The sequence below is a fragment of the Diadema antillarum genome, unplaced genomic scaffold, assembly GCF_040938485.1.
Source record: "Diadema antillarum isolate AM-2024a unplaced genomic scaffold, OU_Dant_1.0 scf00000149, whole genome shotgun sequence".
Taxonomy (NCBI): domain Eukaryota; kingdom Metazoa; phylum Echinodermata; class Echinoidea; order Diadematoida; family Diadematidae; genus Diadema; species Diadema antillarum.
In genome coordinates, this window is record NW_027271038.1 from 43,006 (window position 1) to 64,923 (window position 21,918).

General features: G+C 38.6%; 1 protein-coding gene across 1 annotated transcript in view; it reads right to left on the reverse strand.

Moving 5' to 3' along the window:
- LOC139721747 (Fanconi anemia group M protein-like) overlaps positions 1-21,918 on the reverse strand; it is a 147,067-nt gene that overhangs the window by 34,052 nt on the left and 91,097 nt on the right. Inside the window, exons 6-7 of the mRNA XM_071633068.1 lie at positions 13,680-13,834; positions 9,366-9,497 (exon numbers count right to left, since the gene is read on the reverse strand). Coding sequence (XP_071489169.1) covers positions 9,366-9,497; positions 13,680-13,834 — 287 coding nt within the window. The remainder of the gene's footprint in view (positions 1-9,365; positions 9,498-13,679; positions 13,835-21,918) is intronic.

Below are 21,918 nucleotides of genomic sequence, written 5' to 3' on the forward strand. Positions count from 1 at the left end.
TTTTGACCTTTGACCTCACGACCCAAACTTTCACCAGAGAATTTTAATTGGGTAATACATGTATACACTAAGTTTCAAGAAAATATCTTCAGGCATTCAATAGATATGGTGGAAATAGTGAAATTTTATGTATTTGACCCTGACCTTTTGACCTTTGACCTCATGACCCAAACCTTCACCAGAGAATCTTAATTGGGTAATACATGTATACACTAAGTTTCAAGAAAATATCTTCAGGCATTCAATAGATATGGTGGAAATAGTGAAATTTTATGTATTTGACCCTGACCTTTTGACCTTTGACCTTTGACCTCATGACCCAAACTTTCACCAGAGAATTTTAATTGAATAATACATGTATACACTAAGTTTCAAGAAAATATCTTCAGGCACTCAATAGATATGGTGGAAATAGTGAAATTTTATGTATTTTTGACCTTTTGACCTTTGACCTTGAGCATGTGCACCCAAAAGTTGATAGGCACAACTTCACCCCCTAATACACATACATGCCAAGTTTCATTAGGATACCTCAACAGGTTTTGATAGTTACCTTGTCCACAAAATTCATTACGGACGGACGGAAGGACGGACGGACGGACGGACGGACAACCCGAAAACATAATGCCTCCGGCACCACTTCGTGGCGGAGGCATAAAAACCCCTCACACACTCTCCACTTTCAACTCCAATAACTTTTCAAAGGATGATGCTACCGCTTTGCAAGTTTGTATTACAGGGTTCATACTCTTTCTCATGAACTAAATTCCATGACTTTCCATGACCATTTTAGCCAGAATTCCATGACCCTTCCATGACTTTTACACAATTCTTTTTTTAAACACATTAAACTGAAAAATTGATTTCAAATCAAAGCGAAGCAAAGGGATTACATACACATCACACTCAAACAAAAGATAACCTTCTATAATTTTTGTAATTCCATGACTTTCCATGACCTTTTGATGAAAATATTAGTTTTTCATGACTTTCAAGGCCTTGAAAAAAACTAGGCCAAATTCCATGACTTTCCAGGTTTTCCATGACCCGTGTGAACCCTGTATTAGTCATGGATAAAATGTGTTAAAAGAGCATGGTTAATTTCATTTTAATCTGATAATCCCTTCATTATAGTTGCTATGAATACGCTTTATTCAAGTTTGGTATTGCCATACTTGAATTACGGAATTCTTGCTTGGGGGAATACATATTCAACATTGTCAGATAAACTTTTTTTTTCTGCAAAAGATGGCGCTCAGAATCGTTTTTAAAGGGATAGTACCGTTTTGGTTGAGACGAAAATTGAGCTTTTAAATTTTTGCAAGATACCAAGAAAACACTTATGATATAGTACAAATCATACCATTTTAAGAGGAATTCAAAGTTTATTTTATGAAAATCGGGTTTGGAATAACTGAAACATTCAAAAACAAAGAAAAACAAAGCGATCGTTACAAAGTGTGGGTCCCACACTTTATTGGAATCGATCTTTTTTGATATCTCAGCCATTTCAAAACCAATTTTCAACAAATAAACATTGAATTCCTCATAAAATTGCATGCTCTTATATATTTTATATGAGATTTCTCATTATCCCACCTGAAAGTGGTAGAAACCGGAAATTAGGTCTCAACCAGAACTGTACGATCCCTTTAACCTTCATATCCGAGCACATACTGACAAGCTTTTCCTCCAGCACAAAATTCTGAAAATAAAAGAGCTGTATTTGTTTCAACTTGGTCAATTTATGTTTAATTACAACTGCAACCATCTACCCAAAATATTTTATTCTTTATTTCACCGTAACAGCCACGTACATAATTATCCCACGAGACAATCTAAAGAATTTCATCTTCCCTTAGTGAGAACTGTACACACTCAAAATACATTTGTTTATACCCGACCCAGATTTTGGAATAGCTTAGATAATGATCTAAAAGAATCTGTGAAGTTAATTACATTTAAGTATAAACTCAAAAAATATTTGTTTTCTAAATATACCAGTTAATTCTGTTCAATTAAAAAACCCGTCATGTTTCACTTTTCCTTGAGATTTTGTAGTGTGTCCACAGACCTTTTCCATCCCTCTCCTTTTCCTTTTCTATTCTTCCCTGCTCCTCTTTCCTCGTTCTTCGTTGTCCAGTATCTGTACGAGTGCATTTCCTCAAATTCTGTTATTTCTGTGTATTGTGTTATTGTTGTTGTTGTCGTCGTTATGTTTTTTGTGGCCGATTGCATATCTTCCTTTCCGTTCAATTTTCCTGGCACACCTGGCCCCATAGTGTCTGTGCCACAAATGTGATATGTTATATAGTTTATACGTTTGCATCCTAAAATCCTAGTAAGTATTGTTCATAGTATCAGCATCATTATATCAATGAGTAAAATGTACAATAGTATATAGAAGAATTTAAAATGAATATGTCTTATTGGTATAACAAATTGGTGCTGTTGTTGTTTTGTTCCAGTGTTCCATGTTTTACAAGCGTGGCTTTTTTAGTGGAACACTGTTTTCCATCATTGTGATTATTTATTATTTTTGTTGCCATGACAAAGTGCATTGTTTCTTTTTTAAGACATCATTCGTGTATAATATACTTTATATTGTATTGAAAAAATCCTGTATTGGACGAGTGTAAGAGAAATGAAAAAAAGAATTGTATCACTTTGGATTATGTCAACTTTTTCTTTTCTTTTCTTTGTGATGATGGAAATAAATAAACTATTGAATTGAATTGAATGGTGTTTTACATCCTGTTTTTGTCCCATTCATCGCACAGAGCAAGGCTCAGGAGAAGATTAAATACTTGAATAGACCCTATACTTCAGAACGTCTTCTCTCAGAACATGTGTATGCATTTTTCCAGAATGTATGCTTTCTTTCTAACAGTAGGTTAGGACAGTCCATTTCAAATGAGTTACATATATATATCATTTTAAAGTTTCAAATCAGCTCTTTCAAAATCTGACTCATAAACTGAATATTCATGTCTGGCACCTTTTTGGTGGTTTTGTGATGCAGGGTTACATTTGCACATAGATATGTGTGGGGAATTTTAGGTTTGATGCAAGTGTACTAACTTGTTATTGGTCAAGACTGACCAGAAATTGATGGATCATAGCTACAGCAAGTATCAGGTATCCAAGTCAAATGAAAAAAGTGTGTTGCTTAAATGAAAATGCACAAAAATCTTAATACTGTTTTTTGTTGTTGAAATGTATAGAAAATCACTCAGGAAGTGATTTTGAGCATTTTATAATCTTTACACAAGCGTATGCACACATCATGATAGCCTGACTGATAAGGGCTGTGCAGGAAGACCAGTCGTAATATGAACTTAATACCCACTAGAAATGATATAGATATGACATTTAGTTACAAAGATACACTGTATGATCGATCATTTGACATCAGGTCAAAATCACAAAATGGCGCCTAGATGACGCCACATATAAGTGAACGTTACAAAAAGTTTGTGTATCTAGATATTGATATAACATGATGGAACATTTCGTGTTAATGCATTGAGTCATTGTTGAGATATTTCATTCACTAAATCTGTCAGAAAGAAATGGGAATAGAAAAAAACTAGAAATGTCGCTATGGCAACTGGTATGCCTCCGCCATAATGCATGATTCTCCTTATAGGTCTAGATAGTACATGTGGACAATGTGTGATTACATTTTCACAAAACTGGCAAAATACTGAAATGACAAGTTTGTCACAAATGTGTTGAATGTTCACCTTCCTTGACCTTGGTTTAATTGGATGAATAGGAGAGCATGTATTTGGGGATTTAAGGACTCTAACTTGACTTTGACCCATTCATACATTTATGCATTGAGTAATTTTCATGGTACCGGTATGGAGAAAAAGTGCAATTTCTGTACTGAATAGTAAATTGTTACCATGTTCATCTGGCCTTTGACCCTAAAATTCATAAGATAATCACTTTCAGGTAGAACATGCATAAATATGCAGTAAGTTTCACGATAAATTGAGCCACTTCCGAGATATGGAGGAAAAAGTTAGTTCAGCACTTTTACTTGATCTTTGACCTTTTGACCTTTGAGGCAAAAAAAAAAACTAGAAATGTCGCTATAGCGACCGGTTATACCCCAGCCAAACAACATTTCATAAGCTTTGGTCAAAAAACTGAGGAAGTAGTTAAATCCGCAAGATCTTTCCTTGATCTTCTGCCATTAATATGCCATTACCATGGCAACGTACTTTCGGGTACTGTCGAAAAATGCGTCTTGCATATCTACAACCAAAGGCACACATTTGTACCAAGTTTCATGGAAATTGGGCAAAAACTGAGGAAGTAGTTTGCAACACAAAATTTTCCATCATTTTGGCTCATAATATGTGAGCTGTTACCATGGCAACATACTTTTTGTCACTGTCAAGAAATGTGTCATGCTGACCTATATCCTAAAACAAACATTCAATATGAATTCTATGAGAATTGGAAGAACACTGATGAAGCAGTTTTGCCATGAAGCATTTTGCCCTATATTTTACCAATAACATGCCGTTACCATGGCAACGCACTTTTTGCCACTGCGGAAATATGTGTCTTGCACATTAACATATTCAGATGAACATCTGTACCTAATTTCATAAAAATTGATCAAAAACTGTGGGAGGAGTTCGCGACACAAGATTTGTACCCATTTTTGCCCATAATATGCCGTTACCATGGCAACGTACTTTTGGGTACTGTCAAAAAATACGTCTTGCACATCTACAACCCAAGGCACACATCTTGCCAAGTTTTATGGGAATCGGTTGAAAACTGAGGAAGTAGTTCGCGACGCAAGATTTGCAACGGACCGACCGCCCGACCGACCGCCCGACCGCCCGACCGTCCGCTGATTCCTATATACCCCCTTCAAACTTCGTTTGGCGGGGGTATAAAAAAGAAGAAGAAAACTAGAAATATCACTTAAGGTGATTAATACCCCTGCCCCGTGACGACAGTCTTACCCAAGGAATGATCTTTCCTTGATCTTCTGCCATTTAAATGCCGTTACCATGGCAACGCAGCTTCCGACACGTCCGAAAAATGTCTTGCACATCTTCCCAAGACTATTGTGTGTGCCACATTTCATAAGCTTTTGTCAAAAACTGAGGAAGTAGTTCAATCCACAAGATCTTTCCTTGATCTTCCACCATTAATATGCCGTTACCATGGCAACGCAGCTTCCGACATGTCCAAAAAATGTCTTGCACATCTTCCCACCAACACCAATGTGTGTGCCACATTTCATGAGCTTCAGTTGAATACAGAGGAAGTAGTTCAATCCGCAAGATCTTTCCTTGATCTTCTGCCATTTATATGCCGTTACCATGGCAACGCAGCTTCCGACACGTCCGAAAAATATGTCTTCCATATCTTCCCACCAAGATCAAGGTGTGTGCCACATTTCATAAGCTTTGGTCAAAAAACTGAGGAAGTAGCTAAATCCGCAAGATCTTTCCTTGATCTTCTGCCATTAATATGCCGTTACCATGGCAACGTACTTTCGGGTACTGTCAAAAAATGCGTCTTGCACATCTACAACCAAAGGCACACATCTGTACCAAGTTTCATGGAAATTGGGCAAAAACTGAGGAAGTAGTTTGCAACACAAAATTTTCCATCATTTTGGCTCATAATATGTGAGCTGTTACCATGGCAACATACTTTTTGTCACTGTCAAGAAATGTGTCATGCTGACCTATATCCTAAGACAAACATTCAATATGAATTCCATGAGAATTGGAAGAACACTGATGAAGCAGTTTTGCCATGAAGCATTTTGCCCTATATTTTACCAATAACATGCCGTTACCATGGCAACGCACTTTTTGCCACTGCGGAAATATGTGTCTTGCACATTAACATATTCAGATGAACATCTGTACCTAATTTCATAAAAATTGATCACAAACTGTGGGAGGAGTTCGCGACGCAAGATTTGTACCCATTTTTGCCCATAATATGCCGTTACCATGGCAACGTACTTTTGGGTACTGTCAAAAAATACGTCTTGCACATCTACAACCCAAGGCACACATCTGTGCCAAGTTTTATGGGAATCGGTTGAAAACTGAGGAAGTAGTTCGCGACGCAAGATTTGCAACGGACCGACCGCCCGACCGACCGCCCGACCGACCGACCGCCCGACCGCCCGACCGTCCGCTGATTCCTATATACCCCCTTCAAACTTCGTTTGGCGGGGGTATAAAAAAAACTCTCCAGAGAATTTCTATTAGGTTACACATGCATACACCAAGTGTAAAAAAAAAATAATCCTGCTGGCATTGCATGAACATGAGGGAAATAGTAAAATTTTGAAGTGTTGCACTTGACCTTTGACCCCTGACCTTTGACCCCATGAACCCTACATTCTCTATATAATCACTGCCAGTCAGTACATGTATATACTATGTTCCATGAAGATACCTTGAACAATTTTCCAATTTACAGAGAAAAAAAAAGAAGTTTTAATACTTTTGCTCGACCTTTTGACCTTTGACCTTTGACCTCATGACCCAAAGTTTCACCAGAGAATCTAAATTGGGTAATACATGTATACACTAAGTTTCAAGAAAATATCTTGAGGCATTGCATAGATATGGTGGAAATAGTGAAATTTTATGTATTTGACCTTGACCTTTTGACCTTTGACCTTGAGCACGTGCACCCAAAAGTTGATAAGCACAACTTCACCCCCTAATACACATACATGCCAAGTTTCATTAGGATACCTCAACAGGTTTTGATAGTTACCTTGTCCACAAAATTCATTATGGACGGACGGACGGACGGACAACCCGAAAACATAATGCCTCCGGCACCACTTCGTGGCGGAGGCATAAAAACTCCTTATAATAATACAAACACAAGAGGTAATATGCTGTTAGCGCATCACCTAAAAAGCAGATAAATTATTAGAAAATATAAGGGACATATCTACACATTCCTTTTTCTGCATGTAAGTGATGATCATGGTACATGTATTAGAGATTAATATGAGTTAACACGAATTTGCACTGCATAGGTCCATCAACAGTTTGAGGCATTTTTTTCATCACATATACACAGTTTCTTAAAGAAGAGCCTTTTCAAACTTTTCAAACTGAGCGTTGCTCATCATACACATTGTACACTATACATTGTACAAAGTGTATATCATGTACAATGTATTCATTGATATTTGATATGATTTGAATTCAAAGTTTACACTAGATCTTACTGATAATTTTATGCAATATGTGAAAGTAAATGAACACACTATTTATTTGAACTCTGTTACTGAGAAAGAAATTATAGACATAGTCTGTAACTTAAAATCAACTAACAGTGCCGGATATGATGATATTCACACAAAAGTTGTAAAGAGAGTTATACAATGTGATTGCAAAACGTTTGAGTTTGATTTTTAATAAGTGTCTTGAATTTGGTATTTTCCCAGAAAATATGAAAGTTACTAGAGTCATTCCTGTGTTTAAAAGTGGAAGCCCAGAACTCGTTTCTAATTATCGGCCAATTTCAGTCTTGCCAGTATTTTCAAAAATATTAGAAAAGTGCATAATCGTCTTTTTAATTTTCTTACACAGTGCAATATAATACACACAAATCAATATGGTTTTAGGCTGGGACACTCTACATCATCTGCAATGGTGAATTTTGTGCATGAAGTTGTAACTGCGATTGAGAATAAAGAATATATGATTGGTGTATTTCTTGATTTAAGTAAGGCGTTCAACCTGCTTGGTCATAGTATATTGGTACATGCATATGGAATTAGAGGATTACCATTACAATTACTTAAGAGTTATTTGTGTGAACGTAAACAATATGTAAGCATCTGTAATGATAAATCAATTAATTCAGGCATAAGATGTGGAGTGCCCCAGAGCTCTATTTTGGGACCTTTACCATTTTTGTTATATATCAATGACATTTTTAATGTTTCTGAAACTCTAAAGCTTATTCTTTTTGCTGAAGATACGAGCATATTTTTTTCACACAAGAATATTTTAGAGTTACAAATTATTTTGAATCAAGAACTTACTCTGATGACAAAGTGGTTTTATTCAAATAAACTTAGAAATAATATTCAAAAAACTAATTATATGTTATTTACCAAGAGAAAATGTAATATTGATAATTTTTGTCAATATCTGTGCCTCTCAGGTAAAACGTGTGTCGGCTTTGAAGTTTTTAGGATTAATACTTGATGAAAATGTTACCTGGAATGCTCATGTAAATAACGTCTGTAGTGTGTTGGCAAAGAATATTGGTGTTATGTATAAATTAAAGTCAATGCCTAAAGTGTTTTTAAAAATGATTTATAATTCAATTGTTTTACCACATTTGTCACACAGGATCTTAATTTGGGGCAATGCATAAAAAACCCAGTTGAACAGAGTTTTTGTCTTGCAAAAACGTGCAATACGTATTGTACACCATGCTTCGTATCTTGCCCATTCAAAACCAATCTTTCATTTGTATAAGATGCTGCAATTTTATGATATTTATCTTTTACAGTTGGGTATTTTTATGTATTTATGTTACAAAAAGTTACTTCCAGAATCCCTTTTAGATTATTTTTCGCAAAACAGCACTATTCATAATTACGGAACAAGAAATTCTGCAAACTATCATCTATATCACATGCGCACCTCATTTTTTAAAAATTCAGTTATCAGGGCCTTCATATATGGTATTGTATCCCTAGAGAAATTAAAGCATCAAAATCTATAAATAATTTCAAAATCAAATATAAACACTTTTTACTGGAAGATTACAAACATAGTTAATTCAAGGCGTATTTTTGTTGCTGTTTTCTGTGTTGTTATCGTCCATATCTCCCTAGTTTTCTTTTGTAATGATTGCATTGTTTTGACTAGTTCTGTTTTGTCAACTTAACTGACATTTTTTTCTTAAATCTGTCAAAGGTATGTATGTTACAGTACAATGGGTGAGCTACTCACAAGGGCTTTTCCTTTCTTGCTGCTTCCCCCACCAATGGCATTGTCTTTGTATATAGTCATACCGCCATATTATTTCTAATTGTATGTCCTATGTCTTATGAATTTTTCTCTTTTGTATCTCATTTGGTACATTCATGTTTTTATCATTTCCTCTGTATATTTTTCATTCTAGGTGCAAAATAAACTAAACTGAAACTAACCTGAAAGAAAGGGTTTCCTCAGCAATTTAATGACTTTCTATATGATACACATTGTTAATGTAAAGTTGAAGACCCCAAACAGTGTGACCTGACAGTCCTGTAGCTCAGGATTGAAAATAGGCACAACTGGATACCTCTATAAACTAATTCAAGCAGACAGCCAGTAGCAACTTACTGTGATTTCAGGAGGTGGATCCTGCCTGAAAGCATCTCTAGCTTTCAGGATCTGAAATTTGGTGAGACTAGCAGGGTCACGACAGAAGAGGACATTAAACCTCACCAGCCGCTGTACAAACACACAGAGGATCTGTAAAGCAAAACATATGTCAGAGCTCTTTCAATATACTTGCAAGTAGCAACAACATAATGCAAAACCAAATATTTAAAGGTCCAGGGAAATCAGGAGCATGTCATGTTCTGTCATACACATCATCCTAATCAATTTTCCTCACTGATTTTGATTTTCACACTCATTTCTGGCGATTTTGAATAAGGAGCAAGATATTTAGCGAGAAAAACTGGCTTTGGGAAAGCCGCTAAAAATATTGCCAACTCGCCAACCATGCGCAGTGCCAGGCGATGTTATCTCGGGAATGAGCTCTATGGTAAACACACATGCATGGCGTGCACAGTATAGGTCTGTGTATTGTTCATTAAGCTATTTTTTGTCTTTGAATCTTTGCCAATAAGGACGTTCTTATTAATCAATGTACGTATGCTCTTTGTGTTGGGGGAGGGAATTGTCAGAGGATTTGACATAAGAGAAAAGAATCCATTCGTTATCATACAGCCAAACAAATAGTTCTAGAATATCTAGACCAAGATTAGAGGCTAGACCTCATACAATTTTGAGCCAGAAGCTGTGCTGATGCAGCAGCCGGAGCCTACGATAGTCAATGGTTCCAAATTTCTCAAAGCTTAACAATAGAAGCTTGAACATATACACCTGTATAATGTAATGAAAGTATAAATGAAATTAATACTTGCAGTGTCTCAATTGAATAAGCGTTGTTCATGTTGGCGTTTGCAGTGTGAGAACACTGCAAGCAGACTGTGCCGGTATTTTGGGTAATATACATTGTACATGACGCATAGTGGTAGCCCGTCGGTCTCAGTGGCGTGCGACGTGTGCTTCAGGCATAGGCAGACCCTGAGTGCTACTGCTAGTGTGTGTGATGCATTGAATCGCTCATTATGGTCAGACTGTCTGCCTATTTTCATTTGCTATTTGCTTTATTAATTTTATTAATGATCCTCACATAGAGTGTGCAGACACAGCTAGCCGACCAAGCTAGATTGACAGTGTACAACAAACACTTTATACCTAAAGATATCCAAAAAAATATAAGGGTGGATCACATACAATTACAGTTATTTGAATGTTAATCAAGGCCTTTATAGCGCGATTTCCCTGGATCTTTAATGAACATTTGATAAATCATGGCTGAGGCATGGCTCAAATTTTGAGAAACATCTAGTCATATGTACAGTTCATCAGTACTTTGATTTTTGCGTCTACTGTAGACCATCATGGTCTTTATCATTTAATCACAATTCCATACGTCAAGATATATAACCCTATACCTGAACTTATCAATAACTGTGGTACATTGCTTGAAAACAGTGTTCTCAAAAGTGAGTCTCTGAAATATTGTTTAACCAAGGTAGCTCCATCAGAGGTTTAAATATTCAAACAATTAAACTTGGTAGCTCTGCAAGAAGAAGAAGAAAAAGAAGACAAGAGACCAGGGGGTCTCACGCTCACTTGAGTATCGCAAGTTCACCTTCGATGCATTCTTGCAGACTCTTACCTGAGAACATTGGAAACTTGTGGTGAGGGGTAGCTTTGAGAGCTGGGGGCATGGTGTTCATTTGCATATATTCCATCACACTGGTAAAAATACCTGCCAAGTACACTGTACTTTATAGAATCTTGGATTATGCAGTTTTGGAAAAAAAAAAGACTTATCAAGCCCTATCACTTTTGATTCTACAGAAAAATATGATTAAATCTTCATTACTTTAGGAGGTTTAGAACCCCTGGGGCCCCCAAGGAAAGCATGGTGCCCATTCAAACACTTTGAGATCACCCCCCCCCCCCCCCTCCGAGTGGGGGGGGGGGAGGGCAGCCCTGGATCTGTAATGAAAGAACTTAGAACTATAGTCATCAATATACAAACTCAAAGTAACTTTGCTTTATCACTTCTGTTTCTAGAGAAGAATTGTAAATATTCCTTAATGTTGGGGGAGGGGGGGGGGGGGGGGAGATTAGGCCCTTAACCCCCTGGCATGCTACCTGTTAAGTTTGGTGAATATTCATCGAGGGGTTTTCAATGATTATGAACATGCACAACTTACATCTCCATTTGGACCCATCCCACCCACTTCCTTGGGTCCCGGGAAGGGGGGGGGGGGGGGAACCCCTGATTCTGTAATGAAAAAACTTGAAACAACAGTCATCAACATACTGACTCATTGTATTAACTTAGCTCAATCACTTCTGGGCCCTGTCTTATAAAACTTGTGATAGAAATCAATCAATCACAAATCTCTTGAAAGCTGCACTCAATCGCAACCTGTGATTGATTGATTGCAGTTCTCCGTCTTAATTTCAATCATAACTTTTTTATAAGATGGCTTTGCATTCAATCATAAAGTTGTGATTGATTTGAACAATCACAAGTCTTTATAAGACGGGGCCAAGGTTCTAGAGAAAATCTATAAAGATTCCTTTCGGGGGGGTTGGGGTGACCCCTGCCCCCTGCCCCCCCCCCCCCCCTCCCCCAAGGTGGGGCATGGTGCCTGTGTGATGGAATTGAGATTCTATCCCCCTAGGGATGTTACTTGCCAAATTCATCATGGCATTTTCAAGAAAAAGATGAAAATGAACAATTTGGGCCCCATTAGGACCCCTCCCCTGGGTCCCAAGGGGGCCACCCCTGATTCTGCGATGAACAAACTTGAAACTACAGTTATCAATGTACTAACTCATAGTATTAACTTAGCTCTCCCACTTCTGGTTCTAGAGAAGAAGATTTTTTAAGATTCCTTAATTTTGGGGGTTTGGGACCCTCTGGGGGCCCCCAGGTGGGGTATGGTGCCCACTTGAACAAATCCTTTCCCCCTAGGGATGCTACCTGCCAAGTTTGGTGAAAAATCGGTCAAGGGGTTCTCAAAAAGAAGATGAAAATGTAACAAGAGACCCGCAGGTCTAGCGCTCACCTGAGTATCGCAAGTTCACCTTTCACGCAGTCACTAATCTAAATTATTCACAGCTCTACCAAAATTTGACCAGGCATTCTCAAGTAGAAGATGAAAATGTACAATAAGGGCCCAAATTTTTTAAGATTCCTTAATTGGGGGGGGGGGGGGGTTGGGGCCCCCTGGGGCCCTCTAGGTGGGGCATGGTGCCCATTTTGATAAATTGATATCCTGACCCCCAAGGGATACTACCTGCCAAGTTTGACAAAAATCCATCATGAGGTTTTCAGGAAGAAGATGAAAATGTACAATTCAGGCCCCCATTTGGACCTTCCCAACTACCCCCCCCCCCCCCCCCACCCCTGCCCCCAAGAGGGGCACCCCTGAATCTCCTATGAACAAACTTGAAACTACAGTCATTAATGTACTAACTCATAGTATTATCTTAGCTTTATATAACTTCTGATTCTAGAGAAGATTTTCAAAGATTCCTTCATTTTGGGGGTTTGGGCCCCCCTGGGGGCCCCCTGGGTGGGGCAAGGTGCCCATTTTAACAAATTGAGATCCTAACCCCTTAGGGATGCTACCTGCCAAGTTTGGTGAAAATGGGTTATGGGGTTCTAAAGAAGAAGAAAAAAATGTACAATTTAGGCCCCATTAGAACCCCTCCCCACCCCCCTCCCCTGGGTCCAAAGGGGGGCACCCCTGATTCTGCCATGAACAAACTTGAAACTACAGTCATCAATGTACCAACTCATAGTATTAACTTAGCTCTATCACTTCTGGTTCTAGAGAAGAAGATTTTTACAGATTCCTTAATTTTTTTGGGGGGGTTTGGGCCCCCCTGGGGGCCCCCTGGGTGGGTCATGGTGCCCATTTTAACAAATTGAGTTCCTAACCCCCTAGGGATGCTACCTGCCAAGTTTGATGAAAATCGGTCTTGGGGTTTTCAAGAAGAAGATGAAAATGTAAAAAGTTTACGCACGACGGACGATGCACGCCGGACGCCGGACGAAGGGCGATGGCAATAGCTCACTTGAGCCTTTGGCTCAGGTGAGCTAAAAAGTTTACGCACAACTGACGCCAGACGCCGGACGAAGAGAGATCGCAATCACTAACTTGAGCCTACGGCTCAGGTGAGCTAAAAAACAAATGAAGGAATAATACATCAAAGCTTACCATGCTATGAAATGAACCAGACAAATAAATCTAAGAACTCTACGCCATTTGACAAGGTAATTTTCATGGCACACAGAAAAAATTACCATCAAGAACAGTGTTCCCCTACCTGCATATATTGCTTCTTCACTAGCTTGAGTTCATCTCCTAGAGGAACAACTATCTTCTCCACCCTCCTCTCGTGCACATACTGTCTGATGTCAATGGACTCCTCTGAGCGGATTTCAATGTGTGATATGAGCAAATTGGTGAGAACTTGGTTTACTGCCTGCAGTAAAGAGATTGGGGGGAAAAGTCACAACCTATTGGCAGTGCAAGTAACTCAAGAATTCTATCATACAAAATAATATAGGGTAAATTTCACAAAAAATATTGAAAATGCAAATGGTTGTAATGATATTCCTAGCAAAGGTTATTACAGACATGCAATTTGTCTGGAACCCTCATCAAGAAACTGGAGGGTGAAGATTTGGAATGTATGATCCAGTTTACATATGACACTTGTCACTTGATGTCAGTCAAATGTGATCCTCTGAAAGAAAAGGAGGAAAAATTCAAGAGTGGCCGATTCCCATATATAAGTAGAACTATCACTGAAGGTGATAAATACCCTTTCAGTAACTCATGCATTTTTGGCCAGCTCCTGGCCCGAGCTAAACTGGCCTGCATCAAGCAGTAAAAATTGCATGCAGTAACTATAGCAGAGCAGCGTAATTTTATGATGACCCATTCACGAACTCAGCCACGTAAGGGATAACTACCATGGTAACTGAACGTGCACTCTGGCAGAGGCACGGCCAGATTATTGTGACGTTTGACCATGCAAGGAATTTTGGCCCGAGCCTCGCACTGCTACTGTTCATGAACTCTTCGATCGACGCCAGGCCCGAGCCAGGCCCGCGCCTGGCCCGCGCCTGGTGCTAGGCTGCAGCAGTGCCAAAATAGTCCGCACCTGGCGTGGGCCACTTTGGCCTGACCCATTCATAAACTCAAAATTTTACGACTTAGCTCGGGCCTGGCCTGTGCCAGGAGGGTTACTGAATAGGGTATAATACCCCCGCTCCAGTAGCTCACACTCTATGAAACTCCTATGAAAAAGAATTGAACCAAGGTTTGATAAAAGGTTCTGTTTGTGTGTGTGTGTGTGTGTGTATGCATGTAGTACCTTGTGTGTTTGATCAGGTCTTCCGTGCTCATTCAAATTGTGGAAGCATTTTGCTCCTTTTTAAAAAACTTTCCAAAAATATGTGGTAACCATGGCATCGCACTGTCTGATACAAACAGAAAGGGCATTTGCACAAATAAACCTACAGATTTTCATACATACCAAATTTGACCTTAATAGCTTAAGATGCTTAAGTCTGAAACAAAAATGTGTGGTTACCATGACAATGCCTTTTTCTGATACTAACACAATGGTGTCTATATCTACTCTTATAGATCATACATACTAAATTTGACCTTAATTGCTTGAATGCTGTGAATTGTATTCATTCACAAAGTTTTAGTAAAATTGTGGTTACCATGGGAATGCTCTGTCTGGCAAACACAAAAATCAGGTCCTTACATCTATACCTCAATGCAATAAAGTCTTCCAGATTCTATTTCAATTGCTTCACAATTGTAGAAGAAGCTCACCCACAGGATTTTCAAGAAAACATGCAGTTACCATGGCAATGCCTTGTTACGTACAAACACAGAGTGTCTGGCATAACTACACCTTATATCATTATATATACAAAATTTGAAATAAATTGCTTAATTACTGTGGACGTACTTTGCTCCACAAGGTTTTGGTAAAATTGTGGTTACCATGACAAAACTTTGTCTGGAAAAAAAAAAAAAAAAAAAAAAAATCAGGTCCTCCACATCTAAACCGTAATGTCCATTAAATTTGATTTCAATTGCTTCAAAATTGTGGATACCAGGAGTTCACTCCACAAGATTTTGATGTATAAAGCTGACTCGTGGTCCCAAGAGAGAGTGGTTTTGAAACAAAGGATTTAGTGGTTGATTATGAAAGGGTACACAGCAGTAGAATCATTTCAGAAACACTAACAGACAGAAACACCAATAAGCATCAAAGGAATTCCAGTGACAACTAGAACTATATCACTCATTGTGATTAATATACCCCCACCCACAACTGAGGGAATTAGCTCAACCAGGATTATTATTTTTTAACTTTTTAATGAAAAAAAATTACCATGGCAATGCACTGTTCAACAGTGAATAAATGTATTGCTCACTGTTAGTCACATGTCCCACATCTCAAGTCAAGTACTCAACTAGAAATGTCGCTAAGGCGACTGATATGCCTCCGCCATAATGCATGATTCTCCTAATAGGTCTAGATAGTACATGTGGACAATGTGTGATTACATTTTCACAAAATTGGCAAGATATTAAAATGACAAGTTTGTCACAAATGTGTTGGAATGTTCACCTTCCTTGACCTAGGTTTAATTGAATAAATAGGAGAGCATGCATTTGGGATGTAAGGACTTTACCTTGACTTTAACCCATTCATACATTTATACATTGAGTAATTTTCAAGGTATGGAGAAAAAGTGCAATTTCTGTATTGAACAGTAAATTGTTACCATTTTCATTTGGCCTTTGACCCTAAAATTCATAAGATAATCACTGTCACTTGTCAGGCAAAACATGCATAAATATGTAGTACGTTTCAACATAACTTGGGCCACTTCCGAGATATGGAGGAAAATCTTAGTTCAGCACTTTCACTTGATCTTTGACCTTTTGACCTTTGAGGCAAAAACAAAAACGAAAAAATAAAAACTTTCCAGAGAATTTCTATTAGGTTATACATGCATACACCAAGTGTAAAAAAATAAATAATCTTGCTGGCATTGCATAAACATGACGGAAATAGTAACATTTTTAAGTGTTGCCCTTGACCTTTGACCCCATACCTTTGACCCCATGAACCCTAACTTCTCTAGATAATCACTGCTAGTCAGTTCATGTATATATACTATGTTCCATGAAGATACCTTGAACAATTTCCAAGGTACAGAGGAAAAAGGTGAAGTTTTAATATTATTACTTGACCTTTTGACCTATGACCTTTGACCTCATGACCCAAACTTTAACCAGAGAATCTTAATTGGGTAATATATGTATACACTAAGTTTCAAGAAAATATCTTCAGGCATTGCATAGATATGGTGGAAATAGTGAAATTTTATGTATTTGACCTTGACCTTTTGACCTTTGACCTTGAGCATGTGCACCCAAAAGTTGATAGGCACAACTTTACCCCCTAATACACATACATGCCAAGTTTCATTAGGATACCTCAAAAGGTTTTGATAGTTACCCTGTCCACAAAATTCATTACGGACGGACGGAAGGACGGACGGAAGGACGGAAGGACGGACGGACAGACCCGAAAACATAATGCCTCCGGCACCACTTCGTGGCGGAGGCATAAAAACTGAGTGAGCAAGATTTAACTGAAGATTTCTATGGTTTTTATTAAAAATTGTGTAACCATGGCAACACAATGTTGGACATCAAGAAAAAAATGAAGTTTGCACAAAGTTCTATATATCATAGCCGTCACATGTGCCAAATTTCAAGCCAAATGCTAAAAGGATGAGGGGCTTAGTTGAATTCACAATTTTAGTGTATCATTTTCATTCAAAACATACTGTTACCATGGCAACACATTTTCCACATTGACAAAAGATTTTTTGCACATTTAAGTAATGTAGAGGTAACATGTGCCAAATTTGAAGCCAAAATGCTCTAAACAGAGAGAGTTAGGAGAATTGAAACGTTTCTATGATTTTCATTCAAAATGCACTGTTACCATGGCAACACATTGTTAAACAACGATGAAATATGGAGTTTGCATATTTCTGTACTATAATGGCTGCATGCTCAAAGACTGAGGGAGTTAACTGAATCCACAATATTTTTGTATGATTTTCAGTCAAACTATGCTGTTACCATGGCAACACAATGATCAACAGTGATGAAAGGTTAAGTTTGCACATCTATATGCTATAGTGGTCACATGCTCAAAGACTGAGGGAGTTGGGTGAATCCACATGCTTTTTGGTGAAAAAATGTTGTTACCATGGCAACGCATTGTTCAACAAAAATGACAGATTAAGTTTGAACATCTATATGCTATAGTGGTCACATGTGCCAAATTTCAAGCCAAATGCTCAAAGACTGAGGGAGTTAACTGAATGCACAATATTTTCGCATGATTTTTATTCAAAATACACTGTTACCATGGCAACACATTGATCAACAATGATGAAAGACTATGTATGCTCATCTACATACTATAGTGGTCACATGTGCCAAATTTCAAGTTAAATGCTCAAAGACTGATGTAGTTTACTGAATCCACAATATTTTTGTATGCATTTTAGTGAAAAGATGCTGTTACCATGGCAACGCATTGCTCACCACTGACAAAAGACTAAGTCTGCACATCTATATGCTATAGTGGTTGCATGTGCCAAATTTCAAGCCAAATGCTCAAAGAGTGAGGGAGTTAACTGAATCCACGATATTTTTGCATGATTTTCATTCAAAATATGCCGTTATCATGGCAACACATTGATCACCACTGACGAAAGATTACGTTTACACATCTACGTACCACAGTGGTCATGTGTGCCAAATTTCTAGCTAAATGCTTGAAAACTAAAGGAAGTTAGCTGAATCCACAATATTTTTGTATGTTTTTTGGTAAAAAAGAGCTGTTACCATGGCAACGCATTGCTCACCACTGACGAAAGATTAAGTTTGCACATCTATATACTATAGTGGTCATGTGTGCCAAATTTCAAGTCAAATGCTGTAAGACTGAGGGAGTTAACTGATCCACAATATTTTCATATGATTTTCATTCAAACTATGCTGTTACCATGGCAACACATTACTCAACAATGACAAAAGAGTAAGTATGCACATCTACGTACCATAGTGGTCACATGTGCCAATTTTCAAGCCAAATTCTTGAAAACTGAAGGAGTTAGGCTAATCCACACATTTTTGTATGATTGGTAAAAAAAAAACTGCTGTTGCCATGGCAACAGATTTATTAACACATACATCAAAGGTGTTTTGCACAAATATACATTACATTGACTGCATATCCCAAATTCAAACTGAACTGCTACAAAACTCAGAGAGCAGTGCAATCCACTGTATTTTGTAAGATTTTTATGAAAATCTTGTTGCCATGGCAATGCATTATGAAATACTCATGAAAAAGGTGTCTTGCACATCTGCCTGTGATAGCGATCACACATGCCAAATTTGAAGTTAATTGCTCAAACAAGGCAATCGCCAAATTGTGTCTCGCCCATTCGCGTACAAGGAATTAATATTTTTTATAACTCCCAGAAGTTAATTGACCTGCTTATGACCTTTGACCTTGTGGTGACCTTCAACACCCTAAGGGACATTTACCATCCAAGTTTGGTCACAAACGGACAAAGGGATCAAAAGTAATGAGCCATAATCGAAACGCGCCATAAAAACTTAACATTGGGCCCTAAAAATTTTGTTGACCCCTTTCTGTGACCTTTGACCTTGTAATGACCTTTAACTCCCCAAGGGACATCTTCCATCCAAGTTTGGTCACAAACGGACAAAGGGATCAAAAGTGTTATGAGCTATAAACGAAATGCGCCCTAAAAACTTAACATTGGGCCCTAAAAGTTCGTTGACCCCTGTCTGTAACCTTTTACCTTGTGGTTACCTTCAACTTCCCAAGAGACATTTACCATCACCCAAGTTTGATTGCCATTGTAGCAACATGTGCTGAGTTACGTGTGATAAGAGAGTCTTGCAAGTAAACTTTAACGTATGACCTCAAATGACCTTTGACCTTATCATGTGACCTCTTACGGCATCATAACATGAAGGTACCCCCAGTGCATCCATCACCCAAGTTTGATTGCCCTTGTAGCAACATGTGTCGAGTTACGTGTGATAAGAGAGTCTTGCAAGTAAACTTTAACGTATGACCTCAAATGACCTTCGACCTTATCCTGTGACCTCCAATGGCACCACAACATGAAGGTACTGTATACGCTATATATTTCGCAGGGGTTTTATTTTCGCGAGTCGGGAGCTATTCACGAAATTAACAACACGCGAAAATATTACCTTCCAAAATGAATCCCTTGCCTTGATGATACGAACATTTCAGTACTAGTATACTATGTCATGGCTTTACGAACAGACCATACTGGCTAAGCTTGTTTCCGCACATCCACGTCTACTTACGAATACTGTAGAGAGCCAATCCATTATCGCAAGGGGACCACTCGTCAGAAATCTTAAAAACTTCAAAAATGTTGAATTCTAACTTACTAGTTCGCAGCGTTTGGTGAGTTTTTTTCATGCAGTGTATAACTAGTATCATTCTTATTTGCTAATACGTGTGTGTGTGTGAGTGTAGACATTCAGCGTATGCAGACAGAGCATGCCTGTACTGTAGTGACCGGAACTATTGTCATTCCATTTTGCTCTCCCCTTCTCCCTCCCCCATCTCTCCCCCCTCTCCCTCCCTCTCTCCCCCTCGCTCTCTCCCCCCCCCCCCCCCTCTCTCTCTCTCTCTCTCTCCCTCTCTCTCTCTTTCTCAATGATCCAGTCAGCAGGCTGATTGTAACCAGGGAGGTAGTCTCACCTCCCCGTTGTAACTCACTGCCAAATAGAACATTGTCAGCACCGGCAAACTGGCAATGCTCTCCTTCTTATTCCTGTATTTTCGTTATTTACGGGTCGATTTTTTTCGTTCGAAATGTAAAATGGATGACCATAGAATTTCTCAATAGAATATAAAATTGAAAACTTTAGAAAGGATAGAGAAAATTGAGTTCACTTTGAATGGTCTGCCACAGGCAGATATCCTTATCATGCTCTTACGTAATACGACAGCTAAGTTGAAAATTCACTTTCTTTGCCACTTCATATTTTCTCTGGTCCCTCAATCGCGAATTTAACCACTCGCGAAAATGTGTGACAGCGGCAATTCGCGAAAATTTATGTACGCGAAAATTATAGCGTATACAGTACCCCAAGTGCATCTATGACCCAAGTTAGGTTGTATTCCAAGCAACTTATGTGAAGTTATTTGTCAAAAGAGAGTCTTGCAGATAAAATTTAACATAGAAAAGAGTCTTGCACATACTCTTTAATATATGACCTCAAATGACCTTTGACATCATCACATGACCTCCGACAACACAACATGAAGATACCCATAGTGCTTCTATCACCCAAGTGTGGCTGCCATTGCTGTAACAGTTGCCAAGTTATGCATCATAAGAGAGTCTTGCAGGTAAACTTTAACATTTGTGACGGACGATGGACGGAGGACGACAGACGGACGCCATTTGGATCCCTTAGTCTCGCCTTCACCTCCGGTGGGCGAGACAAAAATGAGAAAGTAGTTCAATCCACAAGTTTCTATGAAAATATGCCGTTGCCATGGCAATGCATTATGCGATTCTAACGAAAAAGGTGTCTTGCACATCTACCTTTGATAGCGGTCACACATGCCACATTTGGGGTCAATTGCTCAAAAACTGAGAGAGGAGTTCAATCCACAACATTTTTAAAGATTTTTTAAAGAATTTGGCATTGCCACGGCAACCCATTATGCAATACTATCAAAAAAGGTGTCTCGCACATCTCCCTTTGATAGCAGTCACACATGCTAAATTCAGGGTTAATTGCTCAAAAAATGAGAGAGTAGTTCGATCCACAAGTTTTTACGAAAATATGCCGATGCCATGGCAACGCATTATGCGATACTAACAAAAAAGGTGTCTTGCACATATACCTTTGATAGTGGTCACACATACCAAATTAGGGGTCAATTGCTCAAAAAATGAGAGAGGAGTTCGACCCACAAGATTTTGCAACGGACCGACCGACCACCCGACCTCGGAGTGATTCCTATATACCCCCCTACACACTATGTGTGGGTGGGGGTATAAATAGGAGAAACTCATAACGCTTGGTGGAAGAGGAAACAGAGGAGATGCAAAGCTATGCTGATCAGAGACCTTTCCTACTTTTATGCTGCAACCAAGGAGATCTTTGGTCCCGCAAGGTCATCACAGGCGCAGCGATACGGTGAAATTAACTCGCCAAAAGCATATGACCTCGAAGCTTCATTTGCATAAAGTAAACAGCTTGTGTATGCAAAACCGCTGGAGAAGTGTTGCACGATAATCACAATATCTCGCCTCAGAAGCCATCAAATGATAAAATCTATACAGCAAATTGAAGGAGACTATTCTCTTACTGGCAAGTCACTTACTGTATACGCCAATATTTTCGCG